This window comes from Sitophilus oryzae, unplaced genomic scaffold (genome assembly GCF_002938485.1).
Source record: "Sitophilus oryzae breed Bouriz unplaced genomic scaffold, Soryzae_2.0 scaffold_336_pilon_pilon, whole genome shotgun sequence".
Classification (NCBI taxonomy): Eukaryota; Metazoa; Arthropoda; class Insecta; order Coleoptera; family Curculionidae; genus Sitophilus; species Sitophilus oryzae.
The window spans coordinates 1-15,759 of record NW_022146903.1 but is presented as its reverse complement, the minus strand read 5'-3'; the positions used below and the strand labels follow the sequence as shown (position 1 = coordinate 15,759).

Genomic DNA, 15,759 nt, shown 5'->3' with positions numbered 1-15,759 from the left:
ACAAGAGCTCACATGACAAATTACGCAAGAACTGTCAGTTGAAACGTCACGTGTCAGAAAATTAAAGTTTTTGTCAGTCGATGGTGGATTTTGGTTTGGCAGACACGTAAAAACTTGGGTCTAAAATGTCTTACCGAGTCGAGTTTATCGGCCAAACAGGCCACCAGGGAACACGTCCTCGCAGTGTCCAGGAGATTTCGTATCGCAGCCCAGAGATTGAGTGAGTATTTTTTTGGTGTTTTTCTAATCGCTAGATCTCGAGACTTGAAAGATCGAAAAAGTTCCATTTAAATTTGGGGCCGGACCCTTAATTTGCTATTTAGGCCGTTTATAAGTGACGAATATCGAGTAATAATGCGTTAGACGGTTTTTATTTGTTATAAAAACTAAGTTTTTCGGGGTAATATTCGTTAAAAAACATCGATGTTTTGTGTCATGTGACCATACATATGACTGCCACCCTTTACAATATCTTTCGTTTTTAAAGCCTACAAGATTTGCGGTGTCCGGTGTGAATGGACCCTTGGTCATTCTCGAAGATGTGAAATTTCCTTGGAATTCAACGGAAATCGTCGAACTGAAATTGGCCGATGGAAGTCTTAGGTCCGCCAAGTTCTGGAAGTCAGCGGTTCCAAGGCTGTCGTTCAAGTATTCGAAGGAACATCAGGCATTGACGCTAAAAACACACTATGTGAGTTCACCGGAGATATTTTGAGAACCCCTGTATCAGAAGACATGTTGGGAAGAGTTTTAACGGCTCAGGAAAGCCTATCGACAAAGCTGTAAGTGAGTTTTAGTGTTTTTGAAGTATTACTCATCAAAAAATCGTTTGATTAGGACCTCCAATTTTGGCTGAGGACTTCTTTGGACATTCAGGGACAACCCATTAACCCTTGGTCGCGTATTTACCCAGAAGAAGAAATGATCCAAACCGTATCTCTAAGCTATTGATGTCATGAATTCTATTGCCCGTGGTCAGAAAAATCCCCATTTTCTCCGCTGCTGGTTTTACCTCACAACGAAATTGCTGCCCAGATCTGTAGACAGGCTGGTCTAGTAAAAGTACCTGGAAAATCAGTTAATTAGACGACCATGCTTAGACAACTTTGCTATTGTGTTTGCTGCCATGGGTGTCAACATGGAAACCGCCAGGTAAAAAATAGTTTTTGTATGTATTTTACTTAATGGTTTTTTTTTCATAGATTCTTCAAAGCAAGATTTCGAAGAGAATGGTTCATGGAGAATGTATGCTTGTTCTTGAACTTGGCCAATCCATCCAACTATTGAAAGAATTATTACACCAAGTTTGGCTTTTTGACAGCTGCTGAATTTTTGGCCTATCAATGCGAGAAGCACGTATTGCTATATTAACTGACATGTCTTCCTATGCTGAAGCTTTGCGTGAAGTAAGTACCTTTATTTATATAATTTTAATAAAAAATGGTATTAAAAGATACTAGTTCAATTCATATATTGTTTTTTTTTATTGATAAACCATGAATATTTTTTGTAGGCAATTTTAATTTTTTTTTTCTATTCATTCAGCTTTTTAATTTTATTCAAAAAATTATATTAAAATATGTATGAGTAATTAGTATGATAAACAAAAATGTTGGTAAATATAACGCACTCTGTAAATATTTGTGTGATCTATTTTAAGCAAGAAAAAAAATGAATGAAGGTATAATTTTAATTATACAGAAGCGACAGTAAGTTCAGTTCCTTTGAGTTTTGTGTCCTAAATTTTTGACCTTGAAGTCACATATTTTGACAGTTAAACTCACTTGTACAATCGAAAAGAAAAATGTCAATGATTTTATTGAATTTTTTTTCAAATACACTGAGAAAATTAATTCTAGCTGATATTTTATTGTGACGTTTTGTTTCTTAATAAAACAAATTCAATAAAATATAATTTAAAAATAAAATTATAAACGAGATTACAAAGGGGATTAAAATGGGAAATATTAACCATGGTTAGGCATATGTATATCTGTCCTTTTCTGTTTTTTTTTATTTGATGTAAAACACACCTAAAATTTTCTTTGAACATAAGTTCAAACAATTTGAATGAAATTTTTACAATAGTTGTCATTAAAACGGAAAACAGCGTATTTAAAAAGTAACTTTACTAATCCCAAAATTGAATTGTGTTTTTGCTTTTCACAAATATTTTACACGTAAAAGAAGTAGTTTTTACTCTCCTGATATTAACTTTGAATAAAAAGATTGGTAGTATAATAGACGGTGAGGCTATAGGGTGGGGTATCCTTGGCAGTTCTGTTTGACGATTTATTTGACACATTTGAATTTGATTCGAAATTTTGAGATTTGTCAGTCTTTAGTGAGCTTATTTTATGTTATTTACTATTTATTCTACGATCTGATAGTTGTTTAGAGGTAGTAACTCAAGAAGAAGGAAATTATGACAAAACTTACTACTTGTCAACGAATTTAGATGCGTCAATATGACTTAACCTGCTTCAGTAGCGTATCGGATGTTTTTGTTATTAAATAATTATTATAACTTATCGATTTTTATTAGAATTATACATTTTTATAACAATTTTAATAACTACCAACATTTATTGACAACATAAAATAAAACAACAAGTTATTGAGTCCACCCAACATCACATTTTACACGTTTGAAATATAATTAGAACGGCACTGATAAACCGGAATTTAAGTCGGCCATTTTAGGACCCCGTCGCATTCATTCTAAGATTTTTGATATGCTCCTGCCTTAATCTTTTTATTCAAAAAGCTTAACAGATACCTGATGCACTGTTGCAGTATCCTGTATAGTCATAACCTCATCACTTTTTCCAGGTATCCGCCGCCAGAGAGGAGGTACCCGGACGTCGTGGTTTCCCGGTTTACATGTACACCGATTTGGCCACCATCTACGAGCGTGCTGGCCGTGTCGAGGGTAGGAACGGGTTCCATCACCCAGATTCCCATCCTGACTATGCCTAACGACGATATTACCCTATCCTATTCCCGATTTGACCGGGTATATTACCGAAGGTCAAATCTACGTCGACCGTCAGCTGCACAACAGACAAATCTACCCACCTGTCAACGTGCTGCCATCTCTGTCCCGTCTGATGAAGTCCGCTATCGGGAGGGCATGACCAGGAAAGACCATTCTGACGTTTCTAACCAGTTGGTAAGTAAAGGTTTTTGTAAAACTAGTTTATTTTTTTTAAAGTACCATAATTTTGTAATTTTAACAAAAAAAATACTAAAGTATGTCAGTTGTTGTTATTGAAGTGAAACCACATCTTACAAACATCATAAGTGGTAATAACAAGATAGGGTAAGGTAATAAGAGGGTTACAGTTGAGGGTTGAGGGTGATATTATAGCCTAGAGCTGACGACATATTTAGAGAACATATTTTAGGCAAGCTAGAGTAACTAAAAATGTATAGTTTATTAACTGGTGAACCCAGAATCCTAAGTCTGGCTGGGGGGTTGGGGGTATTTCGCTACTGCGCAACCCATAACATTTGCAAAAAAATAAATCCAAAAAACATTCTTTAGGCAAAATTTGATTATTCTTAAATTTTAGCATCTATTTAACCTAGAAATAAGTGTGCCAGACTTTTTTTCCGGGTTTAAAGTGTAACCAGACCATTCCAAATATGTTTAATTATTATACCTGGAAAACATACTTTAGGCATTCTAAAATTTTTACAGCGTGTTTAGTAGATGATATTAAAAAATATGTGTTAATTGCCAGACGAATTCAATGGGATTTAATACTTGCCAGACGCGAATAAAGATTTTAAATGAGCGCGACAAAAAAGTCTTATGAGTATCTATAAGCGCGAGAAAGATAGTTTATTGAGACCCGGTCGGCAGCCGGCTGGGATTGAGGGCAGCCATTGTAGCTCAGTTTCTACAAGCTCTTTAATAGAAAAGAGCATTAAAGTTCACCCCTCAAGACCCAGCGCCTTTTAACATAGGCCGTTGGTGTCCGAGGGTGATATGTCTTTCTAGGTCTGAAAGGTCTAGCGTGGGTTTGCCAAACACCTCAAACCTGGTCCTGCCCCCAGCGTGGCAGGTACACATAACGTGCTTCATTGTTTCGTCATCTTCCATACAGAGTCGACATTCGGCGTCTTCCACCAGTCCCATTCTCTGTAGGTGTGATCTGTGCCGGCAGTGGCCCGTGTATACTGCAGTAAGCGTACGCGCTCTGTTCCTACCAGCCTTAGAGAAATTCATCTGTTCTACGTTTGGATGGCCCCTGCTATGATTGTCTTGGCATGTTCCATTCCGGGGACTGTCATACCAGTCCCGAAACGTCGCACCCCTAACCCATTCACAGAGCCTGTCTCTTGCGAGATTTTTGGTACGCTAAGTGTCGGTTCTGGGCCCACGAATGGCGAGCCTGCACCAGTTTTGGCGAGGAATCAGCACGTCATTTCCCCTCTAGGCCGACATGTCCCGATATCCATATTAGCGACACTTTGTTCCTATCTCCAATATATTGAGTAGTTTTACAATGAAGAGAATCGTCATGGACGTGCTTTTCGTTGCCTCCAAGTCCTTTCAACGCGGCTTGACTATCCGAAAAATATGCTTATTGTTTTCCCGGTGTATTGCTGTTCTACCAGCAGTTGCACACAGGTTTCAATAGCATATAGCTCAGCTTGAAAATTGTGGTGTGTTTTCCAAGACTGTGGTAGATCTCAGTCTTTGGACTGCTGCAGTAAATTCCTGCGCCAGATCCTTTATCGTCTTTGGATCCGTCCGTGTACCAACACATTTCGCAAGTAATAAGCCGTTTCACGGCTTATCCCATTCGTCCCTATTCGGAAACAGGACGTTGTAGGTGCGCGTCAAGAGTTGGATTGGTGGTGTGAGATCCGAGACCATTCCCCAGAATCTCATCCGATTGTAGTTCGTCTACTAGTCGGTTTTGTATGCGAACATGATCGTTCCCTTAGCTCTCTCGTGTCATCAATTAAACTTACTTCTCTGACTGCAGTCAAGGGTAAAAAGGACCTTTATTGTCACGTTCTCATTCAAAAAATAGTTTATCAGGGAAGCTACAAGGTTTTTGCTTTGATTGTTTCAAATGCTTCGACATATTTTTCAACACACAATTTCAAGAAATGCAATATAAAAACTTGAAAATTTAGTTCTTAAAGAACTGTTGCTGTACCTAAAAAGTACAATTTTTAAAAAAAGACTATGAAAAATAGGCAAAAAAAACTAGAATTACTCACAAAGATTTAACAACAACACGATATTATACAAAATATAATGACTGAATTATGATAATTGTCAAATAATAAACGACAACGTTAAAGCTGAACGCGGCGCAATGTGACCAACATAGCGATAATAAAATTCGATTTAAACTAATTTTTGCAGCTTTAATCTAAATAAAATATCTGTTACAATCATTTGCTCTATAAAGTAAAATGAAGAGCTGCACGGAATTTTAAATTATACGACAAATTTAAACATTTTTGCCAAAATTTCATTTAGTTCATTAGGTTTATAGACTTAAGTGTCAATGTCGATATTAGGGAATGCAATCCCAGCAAATGCTGGATCCCGCAAATGTAGGGGATCCCTCTGTGATTCCGCGAGATCGAAGCCGGGATTTACCGTGCGGATCGACACCAGGGATTCCCCTTACGGCTTGGCCATTAGTTGAATATCTCTTGAACTCAAAAAGATTTTGGGATGCGGTTTGGGACCAGGTTTTAGATGCATCTATTGTGATTAAGATACTATGTGGTTTTCGAAAATATGAAAATATATTTAGCGAATTGTCGTATACAGGGTGTTTTATAAGAGTGAAAATTTGCTTAAGAATCTTTTTACCGCAAATTTACAATTTTTAAAATCGAAATTTTTACCAAGTACGACTAATCTGTATTGAAATTAGAAAAAAAAACAATTTGATATTTTTTTTGTTTTTTTTGTTTTAAGGAAAATACAACGTTTTTTATACGATGGTCCTAAATGGTACAAAAAGCTTTGTACATCTGCATATGCCAAAAAATTATTAATATAGAGTGTATCTGAAAGCAGATAACTAACACAAGTTAAAAAAACTTCAACATCAGAATAATATTTTTTATTTATAAAATTAGTCGTGACGTAGTTAAAATTTCGATTTTTCAAAATTGTAAATTTTCAGTAAAAAAAGATTCTTGACCAAATTTGTACGCTATTATTATAAAACACCCTGTATATGAGAATTCGCTAAATATATTTTCGAAAACCACATAGCATCTTAATCACAATGGATGCGTCTAAACCTGGTCCAAGCCGCATCCCAAAATCGGAGAGAGAAAAAGAGCATTTATTGTTTACAATCCCGCAATTTTGCGGATCCGCGGATTGATTTCTTTAATCCCGCGGGTTTGCTGGATTAAGATTTTGGTGTGGGATTGCATTCCCTAGTCGATATGATTTATGACGTTAAAACATATTATTTATTCTTATTTTCTCATTCTTTCAGTACGCTTTCGCTACGCCATTGGTAAGGACGACGTGCAAGCCATGAAGGCCGTAGTGGTGAGGAGGCTTTGACTCCCGACGATCTTCTCTACCTGGAGTTCCTGACGAAGTTCGAGAAGAACTTCATCTCGCAGGGCAACTACGAAAACAGGACGGTGTTCGAGTCGCTGGATATCGGCTGGCAATTGCTGCGTATCTTCCCCAAAGAGATGTTGAAACGTATACCAGCGGCAACACTGGCGGAGTTCTATCCCAGGGACTCGCGCCACTAAACGTCATTCTCATGTTATTTTCCTTATAGTTGTTAAGGTAGTTCCACACAAAAAACCATCCTTTACCGCAGATAAATAAAGTAAAATTAATTTTTTTTGACGTTATTGTTAAAAACATATTTTCTTAGATATATGATATCAAATATTGTCTATGTGCAATTGTAAATACACCCTTTTTATTTTCTGTTTTTTTTCCCGCTATATGTTACTAACGTATGTATAGAATAAATTTGTAAATGTGTATGGGAGGTACATTCCAAGAAATATCGCAGCAATACGACGGCTTTTTTCAGTATTTTAACAAATATTTTTATGTTTTTTTTTTCTTCTTTTTTTAGGTTTTAAACTAGCAGATTTATTATTCTTTTTAGGAGTCTATTGTTATCGATTTTGATGTTGTTAAATCAGTGTCTATAATGTAAAAAAATGATTATAATATCAAATAAATAAGTTATAAAAAGTTACGAATATGAAGTTTTATTTTAAATTCTCATTTTAGGTTGTTGAACAATGTAAAAATCAGTAAACTACACTTTTTTCTTTATAAAATATAATGTTTTATACAGGGTGAATAACAGAAAGGGATATGCCAAGTTTTTGACTCACCCTGTATATACAATGCCATATAGAGTAGTGAAATTACTTACACAAGGGACAATATTATCGAATTCGAAACTTCCAATTATACAACTTATATTTTAATATTAGTATATAGGGTGTTTCAAAAAAACCATGTCATCAGTGACGCACATATTTTTTTAGAAAAATATTCTAGTGATAACCCATATGCACGTCACTGGTGAATATGTGGACACTTTTTAGCATTAAAATCCCCACGAGATATGGCACATGTTTTTGAGACACCCTGTATAAATACATATTTAATATAAACCACTCTGTATAGATAATAATATAATAGTATATTTGAAACAGGAATTTATGGCAGATCTGGTGATAAATCTACTAAACAAAACGATATACGAATTCTATTTTTAAATCTCTATACAGTTTAAAAAATAAATCTATATATTTTACATGTAAAAAATTCTAATTCTGAGAAAAAAATTACACGTGCCCAACCCTGAAATTTATATTATGTATGTCAAAATTCAAAATCTGTGGTCAAGTCAAGATGGTGGATCAAGGCCATCAAAAATCAATATATTTTTTAGAGGATTTATTTATTTATTATTTATTTTATTTCTGTATCTTTGTCTGATCTAAAAACATTCTAAAAATATTGAAAATTAAAACCTCTAAATTATAGATAAATTATTAGAGACCCATTCTAGTTCAAAACGGTTTAGTATTAATGAGAAAATTCGTGTTTTTTTTATCACAACTCCATAGAAAATTCTTGCAAAACAATTATTTTACAAAGGTAAATATTAAAATTTATTCTATAAATGTTATGTTTATAAGAATTAATACAGATTACATCAGCTTAACTTGCTATATTTATCAATAATTCTTTACACAGTGTACAACAGTTGTTTTTGGTTTGGTTCCTGTTATTACAGGATAAATTATAGTGATAAATTCATATATTTATTTATTTAATATTAGCATTGTATATACTTATTCTGAATTAAGTAAATTCACTTATCAATCGCATTGTTTTAGCGATAATAAATTGCAAAACATCGTATGATGAAGAATGATTAAAAAAATGACTGAAGCAACTGTACGTGAAAACCTGAAAAGCGTATGGCAAAGAATAGAAAAGGCTTCGAAAGAACGCCCAGCTGAGTTTCAAGATGTTACACCAAGATTGTTGGCTGTTAGCAAGACAAAACCCGTAGAAGACATCATAGAAGTGTATAATGCTGGTAAAAAAAATACTGTTTTGAGTTTCATCATTTTTTGGTAATAAAAAAGGGATTTTTTGTAGGACAAAGACATTTTGGTGAAAACTATGTTCAGGAACTGGTAGATAAAGCCACTAATCCAGAGATTCTGGAAAAATGTAAGGAGATACGGTGGCATTTCATCGGACACCTACAAAATAACAAAATCAATAAGATACTTCCATTGCCGAACCTCTATATAATAGAGACTGTGGATTCTGAAAAACTTGCTTCCAAACTGAATCAGAGTTGGCCAAACTTTCGTAATTCTGACTCAAAGTTGAATGTAATGATACAAATCAACACAAGTGGTGAAGAAGAAAAAAATGGCATTAAACCGGATGAAGTGACTAACTTGGCAGATTTTGTACTGAATCAGTGCCCTAATTTGAGGTAGAATTCAGTTATTTTATCTTTTTTATACTGTATGATCGAAAAAAAGCGGCGTCAGAGACGGAGAGGAATGATAATTGATAATTTTGGCGAGGGCAATCTCTAGACGTCATTTTTTAACAGCAATAATTATAGAAAGATAGAACGTTTCCAGAGGCATAAATCTATTTCCAAAAAATTACCTACATCATTTAAAAATCATTTTTACCCAATATAAAAATAAATAACAACCTTCTTAAGGCCATCTGGCAGTAAGCGCCAATAAAAATAAAGAAGAATAATGAGTAACTGACGTCTAGCATTCGACCTCGCCAAAATTATCATCGATTTTCATTCCTCAGCTGTTTTGACACAAATTTTTACACAAACAGTTATTTTGTAGACTGGATGGACTAATGACAATTGGAATGTTCGGCTATGACCTGTCAAATGGTCCCAATCCGGATTTCATTTGTTTAAAAAAATGTAGAGATGAAGTTTGTGAAAAATTCAAGCTGGATTGTAAAGATTTGAATTTGTCTATGGGCATGTCGAATGATTTTGAACATGCCATCGCTATGGGAAGCACGAACGTTAGGGTTGGAACAACTATTTTTGGCGTTAGGCAGAAGAAAAATTGAAATATATGTCTGTCTTTCTGTTTTGTTATATTTGGAAGTTTATTTTAATATAATTTTAAAGTAAATTACGCTTATTTTGATACTTGTGCATATTAGAATATACAGGGTGGCGCCTCTCATACGACCCGGAGGCTCCAAGAATGACTGTATTGAAATAAAATTTTGTGAGCAAAAAATTTACTCAAGAAAGTTACACATCGAAATTGTATTTTTTGTAATGGAGCGTCCTATATTTATATTATATGATTTTTCGATTCTAGTAAAAAAACAAAGGTAAGTTTATGTTTAAGCATACCCATATGACTAAAATCCTTGTATATGAATTTAAACAAGGCTAAAATGTAAGATTTTTGACAAAGCTGAAAAAGATATTTTAAAGTTCAATAAAAGCTATCTAAATTGGAATTTATCTGGTACATGCTAACGTGTAATCAAGATAACGATTGTACTTAAAATCAAACCAAAACTTGACTTGAAAAGTTACACAGGGTGAGGCAAAGTTAATATTGAGCATTGGTCGCTTTTAAAAGCATGTTTTTCTTTGATTTTAAATGGGACACCCAGTATATTATTCCGATATTCATTGCAGAATTCGTGCCTCTTCAAAATACTCCAGTGATTAATCAGATGCGCGTCCGTGGTGAATATGTCGATACTTATTTAGCCATTAAAATATGTCGCAGTTATAGTAACTTTTACCCTCAAAATTTCATTCAAATCGCTAAAAGCACTTGGAAAAAAATTATAATAAATCGAATAAAGATGAAAACTTTAACACCCTGTAACTACGAAAGAAAGCAGAATCGGACCTAGGTGAATATCAAAATAAATTCCCACTAGAGCTGACACATTTTTTTCGAAACACCCTGTATGAACATAATGAAAGCAAGGTTATTTGAAGGTTTCCAATACTAAAAGAAAGGATTTGAAATTCACGAGTTTAAATAAAATAAAACACGTATTTATTTATTTATATTATTTATTACTCTTTAGTTTCTGATGGCGTTTGGACCAACTAGAGCAACCTTTAGATTGATACAGCTCTTTATTTACTTATTTCTCTATGAAGGTACAAAAAAATGTTTCAAATTTTTAGTAAGCCACATTTAACAGAAAAAATAAATGAGCTTGTGGAAAATTTGAATTTAATGTTATGTCCCTTTAGACACTCAACTACCTATTAAATATTTGTAATCAAGTAACACAGGGACAAATTACATTAATCTGAGTTTAAATAAAACACGTTTTTTTAAAGAAAACTCTTTATTTTTGTAAACTTAAGCTGAAAAAATGTCTTCCTGAGCCTTTTTCCAGACGTTCAAAGGTCCATGTTCTGGCCTGTATTGTACATTGCAACCGTCATATGCCAACCGACCCTGTGTCTTCAAATCCTCATAAACATCACGTTCGTATTTGGTGAAACCACTTTGAACTTCTTGGACACGTAGATCTTTTTGACGACCGGGGAACTTGAACTTGGCACGCCTCAGGGCTTCGATCACTTGCGCCTTGAAACGGTCCGTGGATCGGACGCTCATGATCGGCTGACCGATGCGGACTCTGGCTACGGTACCTTGAGGTTTACCGAAAGCACCCCTCATTCCTGTCTGAAGCCTATAAAAACACAAACAAAAATTACTTACTTGTTATTTATCAGTAAAACATAGGTTATTTTTCTATTGAGATACTATAAAAATGTTTCAAATTTTTAGTAAGCCACATTTAACAAAAAAAAAAAATGAGCTTGTGGAAAATTTGAATTCAATGTAATGTCCCTTTCGACGCTCAACTACCTATTAAATTTAATGTAATCAAGTAACACAGGGACAAAATACTTTAAAAATTAAACCAAACTTTCTTTGTACATACCTATCGGCTCCAGCACACGACAACATCTTGTTAATTCTGATAACATGGAAAGGATGGAGTCTCATACGGATGTGGAACTGATCTTTACCGCAATTTTTCACCAGGTATTTGTTACAGCAGATACGACCAGCTTCGAGGGCTTCTGAACTAAAATAAATACATTCTGTTGGTTTCAGAAACATATACAAAGCGTTTTAGCAAACCTTAGTTGTTCATATTCGTCAGAAACTAGATGAACACAAAGTGGGAAGTCATCTACGGCTGCTTTCTTTTTACCCAAGTCAAAAATACGGATTTTTGGGTCTGGGACACCACGACAAAATCTTGATTTTGGGTAGGGTTTGTTCTTACAATAACGATAACTGAAAGAACAAGAAATATATGTTTGAGATAATGTCGCAACAAAAACAAAACTTACCATCTTGCGGGACGGCGCCCCATTTTCGTGGCCTAAAAATAAAAAAACAGTTACAAGACTAAAAATAAATGAGTTCGAGGCAAGATAGATTAATTTAACAACTTTAAATCAAGTTATTGTGCAATATTGTGAAAAGATTGTTAAAATATTTAAAAAAACAAACCTGCAAATCACTGATGCGACCACAAAAAGAATTTTAAAGGGTGTGAAGTTAGGTACTTATATTTGTCAAATTTTTGACACTTTGGAATTCTTCTTCTTGATTGGTTTCACGGCCTAAGCTGCCAGGACTATACGGCCAGGCACTTTGGTCAGATTTACTTTATAATCATGGATGGGTTTCCTTAAAATCAAAGATATACAGATAATCTACTTTAGCAAAGTAAAAAACTATTTTTATGTATCCAATCAAGGATGGATTTTATACCACTATGCTGGATAGCTCGGGCAGCTGTGACCATAAAACATATATATATATCTATAAAAAAAGAAGAAGATCTTACATAACCTAACTGTCAAATCAGGGAGAGATCTGTAGATTTTAATTACCAAGATTTGAGCCCTAATTATTAAATAACAATGGGAATTATAATGAGTAGTGGTGTAAAACGATACTTTTATCCCGAGGTAACACCAGATCCAGCCGAACAACCATCGTTTGACCCGTTACTTGGTTTCCCCAATGGACGACCCGAAAGAGGTTTTAGACCTTTTTTATCGTTAAATCCTTAAATTAGCAATCTATTTTATTTTTAGTATCGAAAGTTACCGATGCGGAATTAAAATCGGCGTTAATCCCCCTTGAACACAGAGATTTTTGTGCTGATCTCGCTATCGATTACAAAAGATGCAGGAGAGACACTTTCCCTTTTGTCGTTAAATGTTCGCACGAAAAACACGCCTATTTGAACTGTAAATATGAAGAGTAAGTCCTTTTCTATCTTAGTATTAAATAATTTAACTTCTTTGCGGTTTTAGTTTTGTTATTAGAGCTAAGGAATACGAGAGAGAACGCAGATTGAAAGTCAAAGCTGAAGAAGCTAAGAGACGCAGTGGATAAGGAAAACAATATATTTTTGTTAGTCAGGTTTGGATTATTAGTCATTTATTGTATATACACAAGATATTAAATAAAAAAATTAAGTTAAAATTCACTTTCAAAACCTATATTGTTAAAGTATCCAACTTTTACATACGTATTTTTAAAAATAAATTAATTTGGCTTAACACTTGTTATAAAAATTCATTTTTTAAAGTATACTATTGAAGTAAAGCTTGCAGTTGTTTCACGCAGTTCGTTCTTTTGCATTCCAGTTCATTTCCTCCAGAAAAACTATGCAACTGTAACGTAGTCAAGAAATTGCTGTTATCGTTCACTCTCTGAACAATTTCAGTCTTGTGAGAGTTTGACTGCTGAATTAATGTCCCTTAAAGTATATTTTGTTCATAGAATACACAAAATATATTTTTTAAAATGAAATACATACCTAAGGCAACATAGATTCTAAAATGAGACTCTGGATCCGTGAGTTTGGTTAGAACATCAGGTAGTACTTGTGCTAGGACTGAGAAACATACGTCGTCGTTTTTTTTAATTGACAAGACAGTCATGTTGAGTAGGACTGTGGCTAAGGCAATCTAAAAAAAATTAAAAAAATATATGTCCTAGATCATATACTACAATTTCTTCTGTATATAGTTTTTACCTACCTGTGCATTTTATTTAAATGACCCAAAGATGTGATATTCTCCAATATGTCAAACTGGATTACTATAAACTAAATTCTCTCTCCTGGCCAGTGACAACACAAATTACATAGAGTTCTAAACGCCAGAATCGTATTGTTGGGTATTTTAGTTTCACCAATGAAACTCAACAGTTTTTGCATGATTATGCCGTTGTTGGTTTCGATATAACCTCATTGTTCTTCTGGTGCCTCACAGCCAGTCTTACAATGTCAGCACTGGAAAAACCAGCTCTGAAATGAAGATATAGTTGAAGAAATTGGAGATTTTAAATATTTCAATTATAGTACCATCAGGCCAGTCTAGTAACCTAAACAGTAGGTCAAATGTGTTGGGGGCTTTTGAGGGATTCCCACACAAATATCCACCAAAAACTGTCTAATTCTTCCTTCAATTACTTTATTTTTGGGTACTGTTAAAGTTAAATTCTTTAAGTTTTTTTTCAAGATGACATTTGGATCCTGTGTCAAAAGTTTTGTATGTCGATATATAGGAAAGTATGAACTGGTTGAAGTCTTTTTAACATAGAAAAAAAAATGATTTAGTTTGACAAATTTCATCTCAAGAGAAATAATTAAACATAGAGGTTTCTCACTATACCGGGTGTTTTAAGTTCGGTTCTCACCCATTGTAACCTCTTAATGTTGCCTAGAATGGTGAAAGCCGAATTTGGACAATCCTATACCTAGTGATAGTAGTGGTATAGCTTGATCCCCCTGTAAATGGATCAGTATTTGCTCCACTTTTCGACACTGACACAGAACTAGAAGTCTTTTTTAGAAGCAGCTGTAGAATAACTGCTTCCGCCTAAAATAAATTAGTCAATAGATTTGTAAAAAAGTAAAAAATATAGGTTATGTTTCACAGAAAAGATTTAATAACATTTTTAAATAAAACAAATAAGAATTTACCTGTAAAAGGGTCGACATTAACACCTGTTTGGTTTGAATTCGACTGATAACTGGGGGTATATCTACTTCCCCCAGTAAAAGGGTCTTGATATTGGTTGTTTGTAGGTGGAACAAACTGTTCTTTACTGTTTTTCAATATGAAATCGACTACCTTAAAGAAAACTGTAAATAAAGGTTGTAAAATAATTTAAATATGAACGTACTTGTTCTAAATAGTCGCCTGGTAGTAAATTCTTTACTAAAAAAGCGTGAGCCGCTTGGTAGACGTCATCGCCTCTGTTGTAGGGTAGTTTTAGTGGGGGTTTGCCATCTTCTACGTCAACGTTAAATACAAAATCGTAGGGCTGAAGTAGAGAATATATATTTTTTTTTAATGAAAATAAATTAATACTTTTATACTTAGATTAATAATAAAACACAAAAAAGAATGGTAAATGTGTCTTATAAATGGATGAAATATCCTAACTAAAAGGAAGACACCACGCTCATAGAAAACTTCATTTGTTATCCATCATGCATACTTTATATACACTTTTATATAATATAGTAATTTTAGTTTAAATTTGGATTTGTAATATACAAAGTTATAGGGGTGAGCCACTTTTGAGACGCACCCGGTATATCCATGGAATATTGACATTTTAGATTCATGATGTAACATTTTCAAAGAGTACAGATACTAATATTGTTAATATAGTTCGTTTATTTCCGAGTATTTCTCATTAAAAAATAAAAAAGTTGCAAGCTAAAAGCTAATTTTATCATTATTTTTTTGATATTCTCCGAAGTTATAGGTTAAACAAACTTAATAACATAATAAATAATTTTTAGATAGAATTACAAACTTCGTGTATTGTATGTTAAGTAAATTAAGTATAAAATAAAAATACAAATAATAGCGATCCTGTGTTTTAATAAATAGATCTTACCTTGCCTTCAAACACCGTTTTCCCCGACGCATCTTTATCAGTCCCTCCCATGACGTCACCCACTTTATCCCAATGGCTAGAATCACCCTCCGACACCCAAGTATAGGCAACCACCTTGCCTCCCTCGCGTATCATTTTCATCTGACCTGCCCTCTTACCCGGTTCGTACAGGGCCTCTTTACCAGGCAAACTAGCAAATTAAAAAAGAAAAAATTACTAATTCATAGTAGGTCAAATGTACCGACTCACTCTGATACTTTAATC

The 15,759-nt window shown here is 34.1% G+C and overlaps 4 protein-coding genes, 1 long non-coding RNA gene and 1 pseudogene across 6 annotated transcripts; 3 read left to right on the top strand and 3 right to left on the bottom strand.

Annotated features, from left to right (window-relative positions):
* Nucleotides 1-12: 12 nt before the first annotated feature.
* Nucleotides 13-7,226, top strand: LOC115884717 (annotated as a pseudogene).
* Nucleotides 7,227-7,899: 673 nt separating this feature from the next.
* On the top strand, nt 7,900-9,687 carry LOC115884716 (pyridoxal phosphate homeostasis protein-like). 2 transcript variants are annotated; one of them, XM_030903361.1, is made up of 4 exons: nt 7,900-8,143; nt 8,386-8,591; nt 8,654-9,002; nt 9,385-9,687. In XM_030903361.1, the coding sequence occupies exons 2-4, from the start codon at nt 8,420-8,422 to the stop codon at nt 9,620-9,622; spliced, it is 759 nt and encodes a 252-aa protein (XP_030759221.1). In that variant the 5' UTR covers nt 7,900-8,143; nt 8,386-8,419; the 3' UTR covers nt 9,623-9,687. The 2 variants fall into 2 exon arrangements, with proteins under 2 accessions (XP_030759221.1, XP_030759222.1); XM_030903362.1 differs by lacking the exon at nt 7,900-8,143 and having other exon boundaries at nt 8,258-8,591.
* Nucleotides 9,688-10,866: 1,179 nt separating this feature from the next.
* Nucleotides 10,867-12,125, bottom strand: LOC115884711 (60S ribosomal protein L10-like). The gene is made up of 5 exons (XM_030903357.1): nt 12,073-12,125; nt 11,910-11,941; nt 11,695-11,853; nt 11,492-11,638; nt 10,867-11,236 (listed from the first exon to the last, which is right to left on the bottom strand). The coding sequence occupies exons 2-5, from the start codon at nt 11,930-11,932 to the stop codon at nt 10,900-10,902; spliced, it is 666 nt and encodes a 221-aa protein (XP_030759217.1). The 5' UTR covers nt 11,933-11,941; nt 12,073-12,125; the 3' UTR covers nt 10,867-10,899.
* Nucleotides 12,126-12,410: 285 nt separating this feature from the next.
* Nucleotides 12,411-13,202, top strand: LOC115884714 (NADH dehydrogenase [ubiquinone] 1 beta subcomplex subunit 7-like). The gene is made up of 3 exons (XM_030903360.1): nt 12,411-12,609; nt 12,666-12,834; nt 12,888-13,202. The coding sequence occupies exons 1-3, from the start codon at nt 12,489-12,491 to the stop codon at nt 12,967-12,969; spliced, it is 372 nt and encodes a 123-aa protein (XP_030759220.1). The 5' UTR covers nt 12,411-12,488; the 3' UTR covers nt 12,970-13,202.
* Nucleotides 13,054-13,664, bottom strand: LOC115884715. The gene is made up of 3 exons (XR_004050603.1): nt 13,620-13,664; nt 13,397-13,547; nt 13,054-13,336 (listed from the first exon to the last, which is right to left on the bottom strand). It is a non-coding gene; the product is annotated as an uncharacterized LOC115884715 (long non-coding RNA).
* A 716-nt stretch (nt 13,665-14,380) lies between these two features.
* On the bottom strand, nt 14,381-15,753 carry LOC115884713 (phospholipase A-2-activating protein-like). The gene is made up of 5 exons (XM_030903359.1): nt 15,745-15,753; nt 15,496-15,685; nt 14,770-14,910; nt 14,567-14,717; nt 14,381-14,462 (listed from the first exon to the last, which is right to left on the bottom strand). Exons 2-5 carry the CDS (start codon nt 15,634-15,636, stop codon nt 14,419-14,421), a joined length of 477 nt encoding a protein of 158 aa, XP_030759219.1. The 5' UTR covers nt 15,637-15,685; nt 15,745-15,753; the 3' UTR covers nt 14,381-14,418.
* Nucleotides 15,754-15,759: the final 6 nt, after the last annotated feature.

Excerpts from the sequence above, each read along its gene's own strand:
- LOC115884716 (XM_030903361.1), top strand. The coding sequence starts at position 8,420 with ATGATTAAAAAAATGACTGAAGCAACTGTACGTGAAAACCTGAAAAGC. Across the intron at positions 8,592-8,653 it reads CATAGAAGTGTATAATGCTG|GACAAAGACATTTTGGTGAA; the intron begins GTAAAAAAAATA and ends GATTTTTTGTAG. Across the intron at positions 9,003-9,384 it reads AATCAGTGCCCTAATTTGAG|ACTGGATGGACTAATGACAA; the intron begins GTAGAATTCAGT and ends GTTATTTTGTAG.
- LOC115884711 (XM_030903357.1), bottom strand. The coding sequence starts at position 11,932 with ATGGGGCGCCGTCCCGCAAGATG. Across the intron at positions 11,854-11,909 it reads GGGCGCCGTCCCGCAAGATG|TTATCGTTATTGTAAGAACA; the intron begins GTAAGTTTTGTT and ends TTGTTCTTTCAG. Across the intron at positions 11,237-11,491 it reads TCGTGTGCTGGAGCCGATAG|GCTTCAGACAGGAATGAGGG; the intron begins GTATGTACAAAG and ends GTGTTTTTATAG.
- LOC115884714 (XM_030903360.1), top strand. The coding sequence starts at position 12,489 with ATGGGAATTATAATGAGTAGTGGTGTAAAACGATACTTTTATCCCGAG. Across the intron at positions 12,610-12,665 it reads CAATGGACGACCCGAAAGAG|TATCGAAAGTTACCGATGCG; the intron begins GTTTTAGACCTT and ends TTTTATTTTTAG. Across the intron at positions 12,835-12,887 it reads TTGAACTGTAAATATGAAGA|TTTTGTTATTAGAGCTAAGG; the intron begins GTAAGTCCTTTT and ends TTGCGGTTTTAG.
- LOC115884713 (XM_030903359.1), bottom strand. The coding sequence starts at position 15,636 with ATGAAAATGATACGCGAGGGAGGCAAGGTGGTTGCCTATACTTGGGTG. Across the intron at positions 14,911-15,495 it reads AAACGGTGTTTGAAGGCAAG|CCCTACGATTTTGTATTTAA; the intron begins GTAAGATCTATT and ends TCTCTACTTCAG. Across the intron at positions 14,718-14,769 it reads CAGGCGACTATTTAGAACAA|GTAGTCGATTTCATATTGAA; the intron begins GTACGTTCATAT and ends GTTTTCTTTAAG.